Source organism: Budorcas taxicolor, chromosome 25 (genome assembly GCF_023091745.1).
Source record: "Budorcas taxicolor isolate Tak-1 chromosome 25, Takin1.1, whole genome shotgun sequence".
Taxonomy (NCBI): domain Eukaryota; kingdom Metazoa; phylum Chordata; class Mammalia; order Artiodactyla; family Bovidae; genus Budorcas; species Budorcas taxicolor.
The window spans coordinates 19,344,743-19,365,002 of NC_068934.1; the positions used below are offsets into that span (position 1 = coordinate 19,344,743).

General features: G+C 40.6%; 1 protein-coding gene across 1 annotated transcript in view; it reads left to right on the forward strand.

Moving 5' to 3' along the window:
* Positions 1–19,974, forward strand: part of LOC128069094 (glycerophosphodiester phosphodiesterase domain-containing protein 4-like) — a 148,834-nt gene extending 128,860 nt beyond the window's left edge. The window contains exons 14-16 of the mRNA XM_052662383.1: positions 4,106–4,188; positions 5,460–5,512; positions 19,499–19,974. Of these exons, the coding sequence (XP_052518343.1) occupies positions 4,106–4,188; positions 5,460–5,512; positions 19,499–19,974 (612 nt within the window). The remainder of the gene's footprint in view (positions 1–4,105; positions 4,189–5,459; positions 5,513–19,498) is intronic.
* Positions 19,975–20,260: the final 286 nt, after the last annotated feature.

Genomic DNA, 20,260 nt, shown 5'->3' on the forward strand with positions numbered 1-20,260 from the left:
AAAAACAAGACCAGGAGCTGACTGTGGCTCAGATCATGAACTCCTTATTACCAAATTCAGAAAGTAGGGAAAACCACAAGACCATTCAGGTATGACCTTAATCAAATTATACTGCATAGTTGTTAACAACTGGTACAACTGTTCTAAGCCATTTGGGTAGTAAAGATAACTGATTCTTGGTGACTGTACAGCTCACCTTATGGGCATCCTGGAGCAGGCCAAAACATCTATCAGTCAGGTTCCCAGAAGCGATTAAGAACCTCAGTTTAGTGGAAGTGGCTTAAGAGCTTCTAATGTACCTGTCTAGTAGAGCTGTTGTGAGGATAAGCTGTGAAAATAGCCTTAAAGTGCTTCAGACATTTCCTTAGCTCCTTTAAGTTCTCATTAATGTTAGTTGTTGTTCTCATTATTATCATGATTGCTCATGTTGTTGTTACTATTGTCATTGTTATTAAGTCCAAGGAAAGACCTTTGGATAAATTAGAAATGGCATATGAAAGAATAAAAATGGTAGTCCCGGTACCATCAGGTAATATTAGAGGAGAGGCAATGAAGGTGAAAAGGGATAATCAAACTAGGGAGTTAAGGACTTCCCTGGTGGTGTAGTGGGTAAAAATCTTCCTGCCAATGCAGGGGACACAGGTTTGATCCCTGGTCTGGGAAGATTCTGCAGGCTGCACAGAACCACTAAGCTTGGGTGTGTGCCACAACTACTGAGCCCGTGTGCTGCAGCTACTGAAGCCCCTGCTCCTAGAGCCTGTGCTCTACAGCAGGAGAAGCTCCACATAGAAGCCCGAGTACGACACTCACTGCAACTAGAGAAAGCCTGAGTGCAGCAACGAAGATCCAGTGTAGTCAAAACAAAAAACCAGAAAGCTGTGGAGATAAAAAAACTCATGCAAGATAACCTAGAATATGGAGCTCTGTGAAACCAGTGATTCAGGCAAGGAGCCCAGGGAAATGGATGTGTTAATTAAGAACTGTAATTTCAGTATGTTTATTTGAAGCAATATGACAAAAATGACAGAATGATCTCTGTTTGTTTCCAAGGCAAACAATTCAATATCACAGTAATCTAAGCCGAAGCTGAAGTTGAATGATTCTATGAAGACCTACAGGACCTTTTAGAACTAACACCCAAAAAAGATGTCCTTTTCATTGTAGGGGACTAGGATGCAAAAGTAGGTAGTCAGGAAACACCTGGAGTAATAGGCAAATTTGGCCTTGGGGTACAGAATGAAGCAGGGCAAAAGCTAATAGAGTTTTGCCAAGAGAATGCACTATTCATAGCAAACACCCTCTTCCAACAACACAAGAGAAGACTCTACACATGGACATCACCAGATGGTCAACACCGAAATCAGACTGATTATATTGTTTGCAGCCAACGATGGAGAAGCTCTACACAGTCAACAAAAACAAGACCAGGAGCTGACTGTGGCTCAGATCATGAACTGCTTACTGCCAAATTCAGAAATAAATTGAAGAAAGTGGGGAAAACCACTGAATCATTCAGGTATGACCTAAATCAAATCCCTTATGATTATACAATGGAAGTGAGAAATAGATTTAAGGGACTAGATCTGATAGAGTGCCTGATGAACTATGGACGGAGGTTTGTGATATTGTACAGGAGACAGGGATCAAGACCATCCCCATGGAAAATAAATGCAAAAAAGCAAAATGGCTGTCTGGGGAGGCCTTACAAAGAGCTGTCAAAAGAAGAGAGGCGAAAAGCAAAGGAGAAAAGGAAAGATATAAGCATCTGAATGCAGAGTTCCAAAGAATAGCAAGGAGAGATAAGAAAGCCTTCCTCGGCAATCAATGCAAAGAAATAGAGGAAAACAACAGAATGGGAAAGACTAGAGATCTCTTCAAGAAAATTAGAGATACCAAGGGAACATTTCATGCAAAGATGGGCTCGATAAAGGACAGAAATGGTCTGGACCTAACAGAAGCAGAAGATATTAAGAAGAGGTGGCAGGAAAACACAGGAGAACTGTGCAAAAAAGAGCTTCATAACCCAGATAATCACAATAGTGTGATCACTCACCTAGAGCCAGACATCCTGGAATGTGAAGTCAAGTGGGCCTTAGAAAGCATCACTACGAACAAAGCTAGTGGAGGTGATGGCATTCCAGTTGTGCTATTTCAACTCCTGAAAGATCATGCTGTGAAAGTGCTGCACTCAGTATGCCAGCAAATTTGGAAAACTCAGCAGTGGCCACAGGACTGGAAAAGGTCAGTTTTCATTCCAATCCCAAAGAAAGGCAATGTGAAAGAATGCTCAAACTACCACACAATTGCACTCATCTCACATGCTAGTAAAGTAATGCTCAAAATTCTCCAAGCCAGGCTTTAGCAGTACGTGATCCGTGAACTTTCAGATGTTCAAGCTGGTTTTAGAAAAGGCAGAGGAACCAGAGATCAAATTGCCAACATCCGCTGGATCATGGAAAAAGCAAGAGAGTTCCAGAAAAACATCTATTTCTGCTTTATTGACTATGCCAAATCCTTTGACTGTGTGGATCACAAGAAACTGTGGAAAATTCTGAAAGAGATGGGAATACCAGACCACCCGACCTGTCTCTTGAGAAACCTGTATGCAGGTCAGGAAGCAACAGTTAGAACTGGACATGGAACAACAGACTGGTTCCAAATAGGAAAAGGAGTACATCAAGGCTGTATATTGTCACCCTGCTTATTTAACTTCTATGCAGAGTACATCATGAGAAATGCTGGACTGGAAGAAGCACATGCTAGAATCAAGATTGCCGGGGGAAATATCAATGATCTCAGATATGCATACGATGCCACCCTTATGGCAGAAAGTGAAGAGGAACTAAAAAGCCTCTTGATGAAAGTGAAGGAGGAGAGTGAAAAAGTTGGCTTAAAGTTCAACATTCAAAAACTAAGATCATGGCATCCGGTCCCATCACTTCATGGGAAATAGATGTGGAAACAGTGGTAACAGTGTCAGACTTTATTTTGGGGGGCTCCAAAATCACTGCAGATGGTGACTTCAGCCATGAAATTAAAAGGCACTTACTCCTTGGAAGGAAAGTTATGACCAACCTAGATAGCAGAGTCATTATTTAAAAGCAGAGTCATTAATTTGCCAAGAGAGGTCTGTCAAGGCTATGGTTTTTCCAGTGGTCATGTATGGATGTGAGATTTGGATGGTGAAGTAAGCTGAGCACCAGATAATTGATGCTTTTGAGTGGTTGTGTTGGAGAAGACTCTTGAGAGTCCCTTGGACTGCATGGAGGTCCAACCAGTCCATCCTAAAGGAGATCAGTCCTGGATGTTCATTGAACTCCCTGATGTTGAGGCTGAAATCCAATACTTTGCCACCTGATGGAAGAGTTGACTCATTGGAAAAGACCCTGATGCTGGGAGGGATTGGGGGCAGGAGGAGAAGGGGATGACAGAGGATGAGATGGCTGGATGGCATCACCGACTCAATGGACATGGGTTTGGGTAGACTCCGGGAGTTGGTGATGGACAGGGAGGCCTGGCGTGCTGTGATCATGGGGTCGCAGAGTCGAACACAACTGAGTGACTGAACTGAACTGATTTGAAGCATGACAATTTAGAAGAAGGATTCTAGTTCAATGACTGCTTATTCCTGGGAAGCTTGTAAAAAAAAATGCTGAAATTCTAACTTCTGAGTCTGTAGTGAGGCCCAGGAAGCTGTACTAAGAAAGGCTGAGGCTCAGGTAGATTTGGATGCACAGCCAGGTTTGGGAAGCTGTGCCATGAACACATAGAGCACTGGAAGCCAAGGATCTTGGGTTGTACTCCTGCATCCAGAGAAGAGTTGCTCTGTGACATCTCTGCGACTCCCTCAGACCTCTGTTGACCGTCCAGGGAAATGAAGTGTGTGAAGTGTTTTAGTCCTTGTAGAGACCTCGGCACATGTAAGGGGAGATTACATGTTAGGTTGGCAGCAGGTATTCTCTGTGTTAGACACCAACCTCAGCAATCAAGGTTCCTCTCCCTGCTCTGACCCTGGTCCATCCCTGACAGCCAAGCAAGGACCTGACCCACATGATCTACATTCCCTTCCAGCTGTCAGTCCTTAACTGTGTTCTCTGCTTTGCAGACACCAAAGTACTATTTGTTTGTGTGGATTCTCATGGATATTCTTTCTGCAGTTTTCATTGTTGCCATATTTTATTTTCATTGGTAAGCATATATTTGTAATTTTATATGATTTTTCCCCCGAATAAAAATATAAATCGTTTTAAGGAAATTTGAAGGAAAACAGTTACATTCGTCCCATAATCTCATGTGGCAAGTCCTCAGGGAGACAGTGTTTTCTAATCGGAACCTCCGATTTCTTTTCATGCTGCCTTCACACCCCTTCTCTTGCCTCTACCTGAGACCATATTCTAAGAATAAGGACTCTCACAGGCTTCCCTGGTGGCTCAGATAGTAAACAATTTGCCTACAATACAGGAGACCTGGATTTGACCCCTTTGTCAGGAAGATCCTCTGGAGAAGGGAATAATTCCCTCCAGTATTCTTGCTTGGAGAATTCCATGAACAGAGAAGCCTGGGGGTGGGGGTGGGGGGGCTACAGTTCATGGTGTCACAAAGAGTCAGATGCCACTGAGTGACTGACTTCTTCTTCTTCTTCTAAGTCACGTCAGTTGTGTCTGACTCTGTGTGACCCCATAGACAGCAGCCCACCAGGCTCCTGTCCTTGGGATTCTCCAGGCAAGAACACTGGAGTGGGTTGCCATTTCCTTTTCCATTGCATGAAAGTGAAAAGTGAAAGTGAAGTCGCTCAGTAGTGTCTGACTCTTTGGGACCCCATGGACTGTAGCTTACCAGGCTCCTCCATCCATGGGATTTCCCAGGCAAGAGTACTGGAGTGGGGTGCCATTGCCTTCTCCGGAGTGACTGACATAGCTAAAGCTTAATCAAAGCCTGTTACTGCAGATCCCCTGTGGATCAGTTGGGAGAGAACTGGAGTTGAAGGCTGTTCAGAACAAGTGCCTCCCCCTTCCCACCTTCCATAGGATGGTTCACAGGGTGCTGTGTAAAGAGCAACCTCACCCTCCAGGAGACCTGGGTTTTGGTCCTGGCTTTTCCCATAGTTGCTGGGTGACCCTGGGGAAATCACTGCCCCTTTCCAGGCCATAGTTTTTGTATTTGTCTGAGAAAATGACATTCGAGAATTCTTGAGGGGAAAATGCTACAAGATTCCAGAGTTCAGGGTGGGAGATGGAACATCTGGTAGAAGAATTTTTAGCTAGAGGAGACCATGGTCTTTAGATCTCATCATGCCCATTTTTTCCTCATTTGAGTTATCCTTTAAAAAGGAGGAAACTACAAACCCTCTGTTTAACATAGAATTTAACTGGATAATGTTCTTTTCTGGCCACTGCCTTCAATTGTTGCCTGTTTTGGAGTAGATCCATGAGGCTCATGGATACTCTGCTTCCTTCCAGGTGGAAAGAGAGCAAACAAGAAAAATTCCTCAAGAGCAGCAGCATTCACACAGGTAAAGTTAGAGGCCTAGCCCACTCTCATTATCCCTACCCATTTCCTCCAGGATTCTGGGCCTGCCCTAATGTTTCTGACAAGAGTTGAAGGAGGTCTGAAATTGGGGAGTGGGGACCACCAAGAAGTTGGGATAAATAGGTTGGGCACAGATGCTGGGGGCCCCTGGCATCAGAATTCATTGTGGACTTTTATCTTCTAAGTGTTGACACTCCTCGGAAGGTTTTGAAATTGATATTTTTTGTTCACTGGTTCATTTATTATCACATAGTTATTGAGTATCCACTTTGTGCCAAGCACTGTGAGAGAGACTGAAGGAACTTAAAGTTGTCTATGGAGGGTGGATCAAGAGACGAGAGGACTGGCCCACAGAGAGTGGTGAGGAAGTAGGCAAAGGCATAGCAATTGATACCTTTGGGCCAAATGCCTAGGTATAAGACAGTGAGGCTGCCACGCTCATCAGGGCTGGGTGCTGTAGGTGACTTTAGTTGTGATATGTATGTTGGAAGGTGGAGGGAGAAAATTGTGGAGGGGGCATGCTGAAAAGAACAGAGGCTTTGCATATAAGCAATCAGGAGATGGCAAATGAGTTTCAAACAAGGCAGCAATATGCTTAGACTTCTGTGTAAAAGGATAGAATAGCAGCACAACTTATTCAGCAGAACAACTCAAATGAAAGGGAATTAAATGAAATAAATGAAAAGAAATGGATTTTCATTCTGTGAAACTGAAGGTTTAAGCCATATTCACTTAAATCTCTTAAGGGACTGAGAGATCTCAAGTAACTCTGAGTTCTATGGATTTTTGGATCACTCTGCTAGCTAGTAAGAAGTCTGAAGGCCATGTTCCAGTTCCCTTACGATTTTTAGTAGTTATATTAGTACACTAGGGCTATGAAAACAAAATACCACAGGAGGAGAAGGGGACGACAGAGGATGAGATGGCTAGATGGCATCACTGACTCGATGGGCGAGAGTCTGAGTGAACTCTGGAAGTTGGTGATGGACAGGGAGACCCGGCGTGCTGCGATTCATGGGGTCACAAAGAGTTGGACACAACTGAGTGACTGAACTGAACTGAACTGAACTGAGGGGGCTTAAATAACAGAAGTTGATTCTTTTCATAGTTCTGGAGGGTAGAGGTGAAAGATCAATGTATCAGCACGTTTGGTTTATTCTGAAGCCTCTTTCTTTGGTTGCAGATAGCCACTTTCTTGCTGTGTCCTCACATAGCCTTTCTTCTGTGCACACACTTCTACCCACCACTGCCCAGTGTGTCTCTGTGTGTTCAAATTTTTTCTACTCTAGTCAGATTGACTCAGGGCCCACCCCATTGGCCTCGTTTTAGCTACCTCTTCAAAGGCCCAGTTTCCATATATAGTTAGACTTTCAGGCACTGGAGATTATGGCTTCAACATATCAATGTGGGGCACAGAATTCAGCCTGTAACAATAATCCAGTGAAGAAATGAACAGAATATGGAATAGCTGAGGAATGCATGAATGAGAGAAGTTTTCAAGGAAAACTCTAAGATCTGTTTAAATTGGGATAAAAGACATATCTAAAATGCCTTAGAAAGTGCAGTTAACTTGACCTCAGCTTCACACCATGTTGAAATTATGATAAAGAAATAAGGTAAATAAGAAATAAATTGAAAAATTTCCTGTTTTTTATAGCGTTTCCAGTTGCCCATTTAGAGAAACCAATTTTTTTTTTTGATCTACGTAAATGTGTTGAAAAGCTGTTTGAGTACCTCCAAGAGACACTTCTGGGGGCTCACCCCAACTCCTAGAAGGGTTGGGGCCGAGTTCAGAATCTGAAAAGGTACAAAGATGACCGAAAAGAAGCCAAAACCACAACCCAGATTCATTTAGGTTGAGGAGAACAGAGCTTTGAGCACTTAAGCATAATTCACATCTTGTACCATGACCACCTCTGAGATGGGCATATACTGCTGCACCTAATGCTGCCTCCAGACGGCTTTCATCACCTCCTTAGCTTTAGGATACATTTTCCAGCCCTTTAAAGAAGTTCATCCTTTGTCTTCTGTCTCATATAGTTTTTATGATAAGTCTTATAAAAACATCTTCCATTTAAAAAATCATTGTTCATCTACTGGTAATATGTCCTTTTTCTCTGGCTGCTTTTTAAGGTTGCTTCTTTTATTATTGGTTTTCAGTAATTTTATTATAGTTTATTTTGTTGTGTTTAAGTGTGTATATGAGTGAGTGTGTGTGTGTGTGTTCATCCTGCTTAGAGTTTTCAGAGATCCTTAGATCAGAGTATAGTTTTTTTCAGTCTTTGATTTTCAGAATCTTTTTTGCCTCTATCTTCTTTCTTAGTTTCCTATAAGTTAGCAAAACTTGGTTCATTTTTATTTTTAGCCTGTTTAATGTCTGTGCTTCATTTGGATAGATTATATTTCTGTATATATTAGGTTTTTATTGATGCAGAACAAATTACCACAAATTTGGTAGCTCAGTACAACACAGATTTATCATCTCAGAGTTTGTGTGGGTCAGGAGTCTAAGCATGTGTTTGTCTGGTCCTCTTCATAGAGTCTCACCAGGCTAACATTGAGGTGTTCACCTTGGCAGCAATCTCATCTGAGACTTAGATTCTACTTGCAAGATCACTGGTTATTGACTGATTTAGTTCCTTAAAGTTGTCGGACTAAAGTGCTCCTGTTTTCATGATTACTGTTGACTGGGTTTTGATTTGAGTTTAGAAACTGTATCCAGTCCTCATCATTTTGTCCTCTCAAAATGTGGCAGATTTTTCTTCAATGCGAGCAGGAGAATATCTCTTTAGAGTAGGTGAATTCAGAGAAAAAAGGACAAAAGAAGGAAAAATAACATATGAAACAATTAGGAGACAAGTTGAAACATGGTCATCATTAATTCAACTACTTTGTTAATCATTAAATATCAATGAAACAAATACTCAAAAGTAAAGACTTCATGTAAGATAGGAAGAAAGCAAGACCCAACCATATGCTATCTACAATACAAATGTTTCAAATACAAAGGTTCAAATAGATTACAGAGTGAAAGGATGGGACAGTGATATAAATATAAAAAATATTTTCTGAAAAAATAAACTTTAAAACATGGAAAATTACTGGAAACAAAGATTTCATAATGATGAAAATGTCAGTATATCAGGGAAGACATTGTAGTTATAACTGTTTTCAGTTAGTAAAAGAGTTTCTGAACATGTTAGTCAGCAACTGAAAGAGAGATCATAGTTGAAGATTTTAATATTTTTCACTTAGTACTTAAAATACCAATTAAACACAAAAAATAAAACAAGAATAAATATAGAAGTCTGAACACTTTCAGCCACTTTGACCTAACTGGCATATAACATTTTACCCAAGAACTACAGAATATACAGTATTTTCAAGTGTACCTGGCATGTTTCTTCAAATAGAGTACATGACAATCCTTTCAACAGCCTGGGAGAGAGAGCTGATTTACGTAATTCATAGAAAGAAACAGAAAAGGAAAATGAGGAGGCAGAGGAATATAGTCCAATCAAATGAACAAGACAGAATCCTCAGAAAAAAAACTAAATGAAACTGAGATAAGCAGTCCACCTGATGGGCTTCAGTATAATGATCATAAATAGCTCATCAAACTCAGGAAAGGATAAACATAGTGAGAACTTTAACAGTGAGATAGAAAATATAGTACCAAAGAGAAGTTATGACTAAACTGAAAAATACACTAGATGTGCTCAACAGCAGCACAGATGAGGTGGAAAAACGAATGAGTGAGCTAAAAGATAAAATGGTGGGACTCCCTCAGACAGAGCAGCAAAATGAAGAATTTTCAAAAGTGAAGATACCATATGTTGCCTTTAGGACAACATTGTATGGAATAACATTTGCATTATATGGGTCACAGAAGGCGAAGAAAGAAAGGACCAGAAAAATTATTTTAAGAAATAGTGACTAAAAAATTTCCTAATCTGGGGAAGCAAACAGACCTCTGGGTCCAGGAAGCCCAAAGAGCTATGAATAAGAAGAACCCAAAGAGACACACACATAAGACACATTGCAACTAAAATGGTAGAAGTTAAGAATAAAGAAAATCCTTAAAGCAGCAAGAGAAAAAAAGTAACTCTGGATAATAAAGGAGTGTCATGATATACTCATAGTGCTGAAAGGAAAAAACTTCCCATCACAGACTCTGCACAGCTAGTTTAACATTCAGAATTAAGGAGAGATTGAGTTTTTAGGATAAACAAAAGCTAAAGAAGTTTATTGCCACTATACTTCTTCTGCATGAAATATTAAAGGGACTTCTCTAAACTGAAAAGAAATGACACTAAATGATAAGAAAACATGCAGTAATTGAAATCTCACTGGAAAATATACATATATAATAAAGGCAGGGGTTCAATCACTTATAAGGTAAGCATTAAGATTAAAAGACAAAAGTAGTAAAAATATGTAAAATTTCAGTAATTAAGGATTGCATAAAATAAAAAGATGTAGAAAGTGTCATCAATAGATGAATTTCAGAAGACTGAAATCTTACAGAATATCTTCCATCACCATAGCAAAATTAAATTAGAGACAAACATTAATATGATATCCATAAATACCTCTAGATTCCAGAAATTAGTATATTTCTTAAACACTGAGTATTAAAAACAATAAATCATAAAGGAGGTTGATTGGAAAAGAAGAAGTAAAACTCTCACTGTTTGCAGATGACATGATCCTCTACATAAAAAACCCTAAAGACTCCACCAGAAAATTACTAGAGCTAATCAGTGAATATAGTAAAGTTGCAGGATATAAAATCAACACACAGAAACCCCTTGCATTCCTATACACTAACAATGAGAAAACAGAAAGAGAAATTAAGGAAACAGTTCCAGTCACCATTGCAACAAAAAGAATAAAATACGTAGGAATATATCTACCTAAAGAAACAAAAGACCTATATATAGAAAACTATAAAACACTGATGAAGGAAATCAAAGAGGACACCAATAGATGGAGAAATATACCATGTTCATGGATTGAAAGAATCAATATAGTGAAAATGAGTATATTATCCAAAGCAATCTATAGATTGAATGCAATCCCTATCAAGCTACCAACAGTATTTTTCACAGAACTAGAACAAATAATTTCACAATTTGCATGGAAATACAAAAAAACTCGAATAGCCAAAGCAGTCTTGAGAAAGAAGAATGGAACTGGAGGAATCAACCTGCCTGACTTCAGGCTCTACTACAAAGCCACAGTCATCAACAGTATGGTACTGGCACAAAGACAGAAATATAGAGCAATGGAACAAAATAGAAAGCCCAGAGATAAATCCATGCCCCTATGGACACTTTATCTTTGACAAAGAAGGCAAGAATATACAGTGGAGAAAAGACAATCTCTTTAACAAGTGGTGCTGGGAAAACTAGTCAACCACTTGTAAAAGAATGAAACTAGAACACTTTCTAATACCATACACAAAAATAAACTCAAAATGAATTAAAGATCTAAACGTAAGACCAGAAACTATAAAATTCCTAGAGAAGAACATAGGCAAAACACTCTCTGACATAAATCACAGCAGGATCCTCTATGACCCATCTCCCTGAGTAATGGAAATAAAAGCAAAAATAAACATATGGGACCTAATTAAACTTAAAAGGTTTTGCACAATGAAGGAAACTATAAGCACGGTGAAAAGACAGCCTTCAGAATGGGAGAAAATAGTAGCAATGAAACAACAGACAAACAATTAATCTCAAAAATAAACAAGCAATTCCTGTAGCTCAATTCCAGAAAAATAAACGACCCAATCAAAAAATGGGCCAAAGAACTAAACAGACATTTCTCCAAAGAAGACATACAGATGGGTAACAAACACATGAAAAGATGTTCAACATCACTCATTTTCAGAGAAATGCAAATCAAAACCACAGTGAGGTACCATTTCACGCCAGTCAGAATGGCTACTATCCCAAAGTCTACAAGCAATAAGTGTTGGAGAGGGTGTGGAGAAAAGGGAACCCTCTTATTCTGTTGGTGGGAATGCAAACTAGTACAGCCACTATGGAGAACAGTGTGGAGATTCCTTAAAAAGCTGGAAAGAACTGCCTTATGACCCAGTAATCCCACTGCTGGGAATACACACCGAGGAAACCAGAATTGAAAGAGACATGTACCCCAATGTTCATCGCAGCACTGTTTATAATAGCCAGGACATGGAAATAACATCAGTGTTCATCAGCTGCTGCTGCTGCTGCTAAGTCGCTTCAGTCGTGTCCGACTCTGTGCGACCCCATAGACGGCAGCCCACCAGGCTCCCCCGTCCCTGGGATTCTCCAGGCAAGAACACTGGAGTGGGTTGCCATTTCCTTCTCCAGTGCATGAAGGTGAAAAGTGAAAGTGAAGTCGCTCAGTCGTGTCCGACTCTTAGCGACCCCATGGACTGCAGCCTACCAGGCTCCTCCATCCATGGGATTTTCAGCAGACAAATGGAAAAGAAAGCTGTGGTACATATACACAACAGAGTATTACTCAGCCATTAAAAAGAATACATTTGAATCAATTCTAATGAGGTGGATGAAACTGGAGCCTATTATACAGAGTGAAGTAAGCCAGAAAGAAAAACACCAATACAGTATACTAATGCATATATATGGAATTTAGAAAGATGGTAATGGTACCCCTGTATGTGAGACAGCAAAAGAGACACAGATGTATAGAACAGTCTTTTGGACTCTTAGGGAGAAGGCGAGGGTGGGGTGATTTGAGAGAATAGCATTGAAACATGTATATTATCATATGTGAAACAGACCGCCAGTCCAGGTTCATTGCATGAGACAGGGTGCTCAGGGCTGGTGTACTTGGATGACCCAGAGAAATAGTATGGGGAGGGAGGTGTGAGGGGGATTCAGGATGGGGAACACACATACACCCGTGGTGGATTCATGTCAATGTATGGCAAAACCACCTCAATATTGTAAAGTAAGTAGCCTCCAATTAAATAAATTTAAAAAAAAGAGGTTGGAAAATACTTTAAAGGATAATGCACGTACAGTAGCAAAAGTTTTGTGGTATAGCTAAAGCAGGCCTTACAGGGAAATTTCTAAGTTTAAATCTTAGAAGAAAGATTGGTTTAGTATTCATTGTTTCTACCTTAAAAATCTAGAAAAAAATTAAGTAAATATTTTCTAAGTAAAAGGAGATAATAAAGACAGCAGGAATCAAAGACATAGAAAAGATACAAATAGAGAAAATAAAAAGTTTGTTCTTGAGATGATTAATAAAATTTATAAACTTGTAGTGAGATAAGAGAGAGATTGCCAATATGATATATGATGGAGAAAAAACATTTGACAAAATTCAACATCCATTCATGATAAAAACTCTTACCAAAGTAGGTATAGAGGAAATATATCTTAAGATAATAAAAGCCATTTATGACAAGCCTGCAGCCAACACAATACTCAGTGGTGAAAGCTTAAAGCCTTCCTTCTAAAATCTAGAACAAGACAAGAATGTCCACTCTCAACACTTCTATTCAATATACTATTGAAAGTCCCAGCCACAGCAGTTAGATAAGAAAAAGAAAAATAGTTTTCTAAATTGGAAGAGGTAGAATGGTCATTTTACTATGATACGATACTATATATAGAAAACCCTAAAGACTCCATACAAAAACTACTAGAACTGATAAATGAATCCAACAAGGTGGCAGAATATAGGATTAACATACAGTTCAGTTCAGTCACTCAGTCGTGTCCGACTCTTTGCCACTCCATGAATTGCAGCATGCCAGGCCTCCCTGTCCATCACCATCTCCCGGAGTTCACTCAGACTCACGTCCATCGAGTCCGTGATGCCATCCAGCCATCTCATCCTTTGTCGTCCCCTTCTCCTCCTGACCCCAATCCCTCCCAGCATCAGAGTCTTTTCCAATGAGTCAACTCTTCCCATGAGGTGGCCAGAGTACTGGAGTTTCAGCTTTAGCATCATTCCTTCCAAATAAATCCCAGGGCTGATCTCCTTCAGAATGGACTGGTTGGAGTTCCTTGCAGTCCAAGGGACTCTCAAGAGTCTTCTCCAACACCACAGTTCAAAAGCATCAATTCTTCGGCGCTCAGCCTTCTTCACAGTCCAACTCTCACATCCATACTTGACCACAGGAAAAACCATAGTCTTGACTAGACGGAACTTAGTCGGCAAAGTAATGTCTCTGCTTTTGAATATACTCTCTAGGTTGGTCATAACTTTTCTTCCTAGGAGTAAGCGTCTTTTAATTTCATGGCTGCAGTCACCATCTGCAGTGCTTTTGAAGCCCACAGAAATAAAGTCTGACACTGTTTCTACTGGTTCCCCATCTATTTCCCATGAAGTGATGGGACCAGATGCCACGATCTTTGTTTTCTGAATGTTGAGCTTGAAGCCAACTTTTTCACTCTCCACTTTCACTTTCATCAAGAGGCTTTTTAGCTCCTCTTCACATTCTGCTATAAGGGTGGTGTCATCTGCATATCTGAGGTTATTGAGATTTCTCCCAGCAATCTTGATTCCAGCCTGTGTTTCTTCCAGTCCAGCGTTTCTCATGATGTACTCTGCATAGAAGTTAAATAAGCAGGGTGACAATATACAGCCTTGACATACTCCTTTTCCTATTTGGAACCAGTCTGTTGTTCCATGTCCACTTCTAACGGTTGCTTCCTGACCTGCATACAGATTTCTCAAGAGGCAGGTTAGGTGGTCTGGTATTCCCATCTTTTTCAGAATTTTCCACAGTTTCTTGTGATCCACACAGTCAAAGGCTTTGGCATAGTCAATAAAGCAGAAGTAGACGTTTTTCTGGAACTCTCTTGCTTTTACCATGATCCAGCAGATGTTGGCAATTTGATCTCTGGTTCCTCTGCCTTTTCTAAAACCAGCTTGAACATCAGGGAGTTCACGGTTCATGTATTGCTGAAGCCTGGCTTGGAGAATTTTGAGCATTACTTTACTAGCATGTGAGATGAGTGCAATTGTGCGGTAGGTTGAGCATTCTTTCACATTGCCTTTCTTTGAAATTGGAATGAAAACTGACCTTTTCCAGTCCTGTGACTGCTGCTGAGTTTTCCAAATTTGCTGGCATATTGAGTGCAGCACTTTCACAGCATCATCTTTCAGGATTTGAAACAGCTCAATTGGAATTCCATCACCTCCACTAGCTTTGTTCGTAGTGATGCTTTTTAAGGCCCACTTGACTTCACATTCTAAGAATTTTGGCTCTAGATGAGTGATCACATCATCATGATTATCTGGGTCGTGAAGATCTTTTTTGTACAGTTCTTCTGTGTATTCTTGCCACCTCTTCTTAATATCTTCTGCTTCAGTTAGGTCCATACCATTTCTGTCCTTTATCGAGCCCATCTTTCCATGAAATGTTCCCTTTGTATCTAATTTTCTTGAAGAGATCTCTAGTCTTTCCCATTCTGTTCTTTTCCTCTATTTCTTTGCATTGATCACTGAGGAAGGCTTTCCTATCTCTTCTTGCTATTCTTTGGAACTCTGCATTCAGATGCTTGTATCTTTCCTTTTCTCCTTTGCTTTTTGCCTCTCTTCTTTTCACAGCTATTTGTAAGGTCTCCCCAGACAGCCATTTTGCTTTTTTGCATTTCTTTTCCATGGGGATGATTGATCCCTGTCTCCTGTACAATGTCACGAACCTCATTCCATAGTTCATCAGGGACTCTTTCTATCATTCTAGGCCCTTAAATCTATTTCTCACTTCCATTGTATAATCATAAGGCATTTGATTTAGGTCATACCTGAATGGTCCAGCGATTTTCCCTACTTTCTTCAATTTGAGTCTGAATTTGGCAATAAGGAGTTCATGATCTGAGCCACAGTCAGCTCCTGGTCTTGTTTTTGTTGACTGTATAGAGCTTCTCCATCTTTGGCTGCAAAGAATATAATCAGTCTGATTTCGGTTTTGACCATATAGTGATGTCCATGTGTAGAGTCTTCTCTTGTGCTGTTGGAAGAGGGTGTTTGCTTTGACCAGTGCATTTTCTTGGCAAAACTCTATTAGTCTTTGCCCTGCTTCATTCTGCATTCCAAGGCCAAATTTGCCTGTTACTCCAGGTGTTTCTTGACTTCCTACTTTTGCATTCCAGTCCCCTATAATGAAAAGGACATCTTTTTTGGGTGTTAGTTCTAAAAGGTCTTGTAGGTCTTCATAAATCCGTTCAATTTCAGTTTCTTCAGCATTACTGGTTAGGGCATAGACTTGGATAACTGTGATATTGAATGGTTTGCCTTGGAGACGAAGAGAGATCATTCTGTCGTTTTTGAGACTGCATCCAAGTACTGCATTTCAGACTCTTTTGTTGACCATGATGGCTACTCCATTTCTTCTTTGAGATTTCTGCCCGCAGTAGTAGATATAATGGTCATCTGATTAAATTCACCCATTCCAGTCCATTTTAGTTCACTGATTCCTAGAATGTTGATGTTCACCCTTGCCATCTCTTGTTTGACCACTTCCAATTTGCCTTGATTCATGGACCTGACATTCCAGGTTCCTATGCAGTATTGCTTTTACAGCATTGAATCTTGCTTCTATCACCAGTCACCTCCACAGCTCAGTATTGTTTTTACTTTGCCTCCATCCCTTCATTCTTTCTGGAGTTATTTCTCCACTGATCTCCAGTAGCATATTGGGCACCTAATTACCTGGGGAGTTCCTCTTTTGGTATCCTATCATTTTGCTTTTTCATACTTTTCATGGGGTTCTCAAGGCAAGAATACTGAAGAGGCTTGCCATTCCCTTCTCCAGTGGACCACATTCTGTCAGACCTCTCCACCATGACCCACCTGTCTTGGTTTCATTGAGTTAGAGAAGGCTGTGGTCCTAGTGTGGTTAGTTTGACTAGTTTTCTGTGAGTATGGTTTCAGTGTGTCTGCCCTCTGATGCCCTCTTGCAACACCTACCATCTTACTTGGGTTTCTCTTACCTTGGGCGTGGGGTATCTCTTTGCAGCTGCTCCAGCAAAGCACAACTGCTGCTTCTTACCTTGGATGAGGGGTATCTCCTTACTGCTGCCGTTCCTGACCTTCAACATGGGATAGCTCCTCTAGGCCCTCCTGTGCCTGCACAGCCACCACTCCTCGGGTTGCTCCTCCTGGCCACCAGCCCTGGCCTCGGGCGTGTGTGGCTCCTCCCAGCTGCTGCCCTGGCCTCAGGCTTGGGGTGGCTCCTCAGTGTCACCACCCCGGCCTCAGGCGCGAGGTGGCTTCTCCAGGCCACCCCTGACCTTGGACGCGGGGTGTCTCCTCTCGGCTGCCACAGGCCTTGGACGCGGGTTAGCTCCTCCTGGCCGCTGCCCTGACCTCGGATGTGGGATGTCTCCTCCCGGCCACCTCTGACCTTGGACGCAGGGTAGCTCCTCTCGGCCGCCGCCCCTGACCTCGGACGCGGGGTGTCTCCTCCTGGCTGCCACTGACCTCAGACGCAGGGTAGCTCCTTTTGGCTGGTCCTGCGCCATCGCAGCCTGGCACTCTAGGCTGCTGCCCGTGACCTCGGATGTGGGGTAGCTCCTCTCAGCCTCGATTAGTGCGCAGCCACCTGCACTTAGCGCCTGCACTTAATGCGCCAGCTCGCAGCCACCTGCGCTTAGCGCCCTAGCTTAGCGCCTGAGCTTAGTGCACCGACTTGCAGTCACCTGCACTTAGTGTGCCGGCTGCGAGCGCTGGCTCGCAGCATACAGTGATCTGTTGCATTTATTTAAACTTAACAATGAAATATGAGAAAAGGAAAGTAAAAAAACAATTTCTTTTAAAATTGTATAAAAAATACTTAGGAATAAACCTGACTGAGGAGGTGAAAGGCTTATATGCTGACAACTGTAAGACATTGATAAAATTGAAAGTGATTCAAAAAATGGGAAGATGTCCTATGCTTTTGGATTGGAAAAATTAATATTGTTCAAATGGCAATACTCCCCAAAGCAGTTTACAGATTTAATGTGATTCTTATCAAATTACCCATGATTTTTTCACAGAACTAAAGTAATTCTAAAATTTGTATGGATCTATAAAAGACTCAAAATCACCAAAGCAATCCAGAGGAAAAAGAACAAATCCTGGGGGGACATAACCCTCCCAGATGTTGTACAACACTATAAGTCTGTAGTAGTCAGAACATCATGGTAATGGCATAAAAACAAACATATAGATCAATAGCACAGAATAGAGAGCTCAGAAATAAACCCATACACCTATAGGCAGTTAATCTTTGACAAAGGAGGCAATAGTATACAATGGAGAAAAGACAGTCTCTTCAGTAAGTGGTGTTGGAAAAGCTGGACAGCCACATGTAAATCAATAAGGTTAGAACACACCCTTTCACCATACACAAAAATAAACCCAAAATAGCTTAAAGATTTAAACATTTTAAGACATAACACCATAAAAGTCTTAGAAGAGAATATAGGCAAAACATTCTCTGACATAAATCATACCAATATTTTCTTATGTTAGTCTTTCAAGGGAAAGACATAAAAGTAAAAACAAACAAATGGGACCTAATCAAACTCATAAGCTTTTCTATAGCAAAGTAAACCATAAACAAAGTGAAAAGACAACCTACAGACTGCAAAATATGCAACTAAAAAGGGCTTAATTTTCAAAATACACAAATAGCACATACAACTCAATAACAAAAAAAACAACTCAAGTGAAAAAGGGACAGAAGACCTAAATAGACATTTTTCCAAAGAAGACATACAGATGGCCAATAGACACATGAAAAGATGCTCAGTATCAATTATTAGAGAAATGGAAATCAAAGTTACAATGAGGTATCACCTCAAACCCGTCAGAATGGCCATTATTAAAAAGTATAAATAACAGATGCCGGAGAGGGTGTCAAGAAAAGGAAACCCTCCTACATGGGTGGTAAGAAAGTAAATTGATGCACCCAGTATGGAAAACAGTATGGAGGTTCCTCAGAAAAAGAGTTGCCATGTGATTTAGTAATCCCACCCCTGGGAATATGGACAACATTCTAAATTGAAAAGATACATGCACCCCAGTGTTTATGGCAGGACTAGTTTCAATAGCCAAGATGTAGAAGCAACTTAAATGTCCATTGATAGGTGAATGGATAAAAATGTGATTTATAATGGAATACTACTCAGCCATGAAAAAGAATGAAATAATATTTGCAACAAAATGGATGGACCTAGAGATGATCATACTAAGTCAGAAAGAAAAAGACAAACACCATAAGATACCACTTATATATGGAATCTAAAATGTGAAACAAATGAACTTCTATATGAAACAGAAACAGACTCAGAGATATAGAAAACAAAATTATGGTTACCGAAAGGGAAAGGAAGTGGTTGGGGAAGGATAAATTAGAAATTTAGCAGATTAGCAGATACAAACTACTACAACAAGATGCTACTGTATAGCACAGGGAACTGTTATTTCCTTTGATAAACTTTCATGGAAAATAATTTGAAAAGAATACATATATATGTATATATGCATAACTGAATCAGTTTGCTGTATACCAGAAACTAATACAACATTGTGAATCAACTATACTCCAATTTTAAGAAATAGTAAAGCAATAATACCAGCTCTTACCACTTTCTTCTATTTGGCCTTGTACTGGATATCCTAGCCAGTTCAGTAAAATAATAATAGGCATAAAGGAAGAAATAAAACTCCTTAATTTGCATTTATTATATGAAAAATTTTAAGGAGTCAACTGAAAAATCTACTAGAACTAAAAAGTGAATTAAGCAATGTCTCAAACTCCAGCACCTTGATGAATTGAAGACCATAGGAAAGTCTGGGTAGGGAGAGAAATAGTGGAAAAAAATCTGAGATGATAATTGAGGGGCTGACATTTTAAAGATGACTAGAATTTTACCACGTGACTGGCAAATATTAGAGAAGTGACATTTGTGGAATCTGTGTTTTTGTCTTTTCTATCCCATAGAATCTTTGAGTACAAGCCTCCGAACTGGAAATAGTAAGAATCAAGGACCTTCATGTATATCCATAGATCCTGTCTCCCGAGTTATGGAAATTCCTTGGACTCACGCAGCCCTCTCCCCAGCTTTAACCAAGAATGTAAGGAAATACCCAGACTCTAGCTGTGTTTCAGTAGTCCCCATGAAGAAAGCCAGCAAATCAGAGCCAGTCAGCAAAACCATCAAGACACCAGTGCCTGGTGAGGGTAACATTAGACAACTGGTCCCCACCTTGAAGGCCTCTGAATCCATCCAAGCACCTGTCCAGGAGTCTGCCAGAGAGGCCATCTTCCAGTCTTCATCAGCCATGAAGGCAAATGGAGCATTTTCCTCCATAGACGTCTCTCATCCTCAGAAGCAAACTGAAAGACCCCCCAATACTAAATCTTCCGAGGAATCCCTTCCTGTTTTCATCACATCCAGCCCATCCTCCTCCTCCTAAGCCTATCTGCAAAGAATTAATCACAACTTGCACCTTTCTTCCTCTTCTTCTCTATGCCTGAGGATGGTGACAGTGGAGAGTGGTCAGGCAATGAGTGCAGAAGAGCTGTTGAGGCTCTCAGGAAAACCATTCTGGTCTAGCCTTTCTCTAAAGAGTACATATCAAGGGGACAAACAAGGGGAAAATAGTTGTAATCTTGGAGCTAGAGCTGGTGGTTCTCTGGGTATTAGGTTTTATCTCATCTGTAGTGAACATCAGCATGCAAATAAAGGCAACTCTCAGGAAC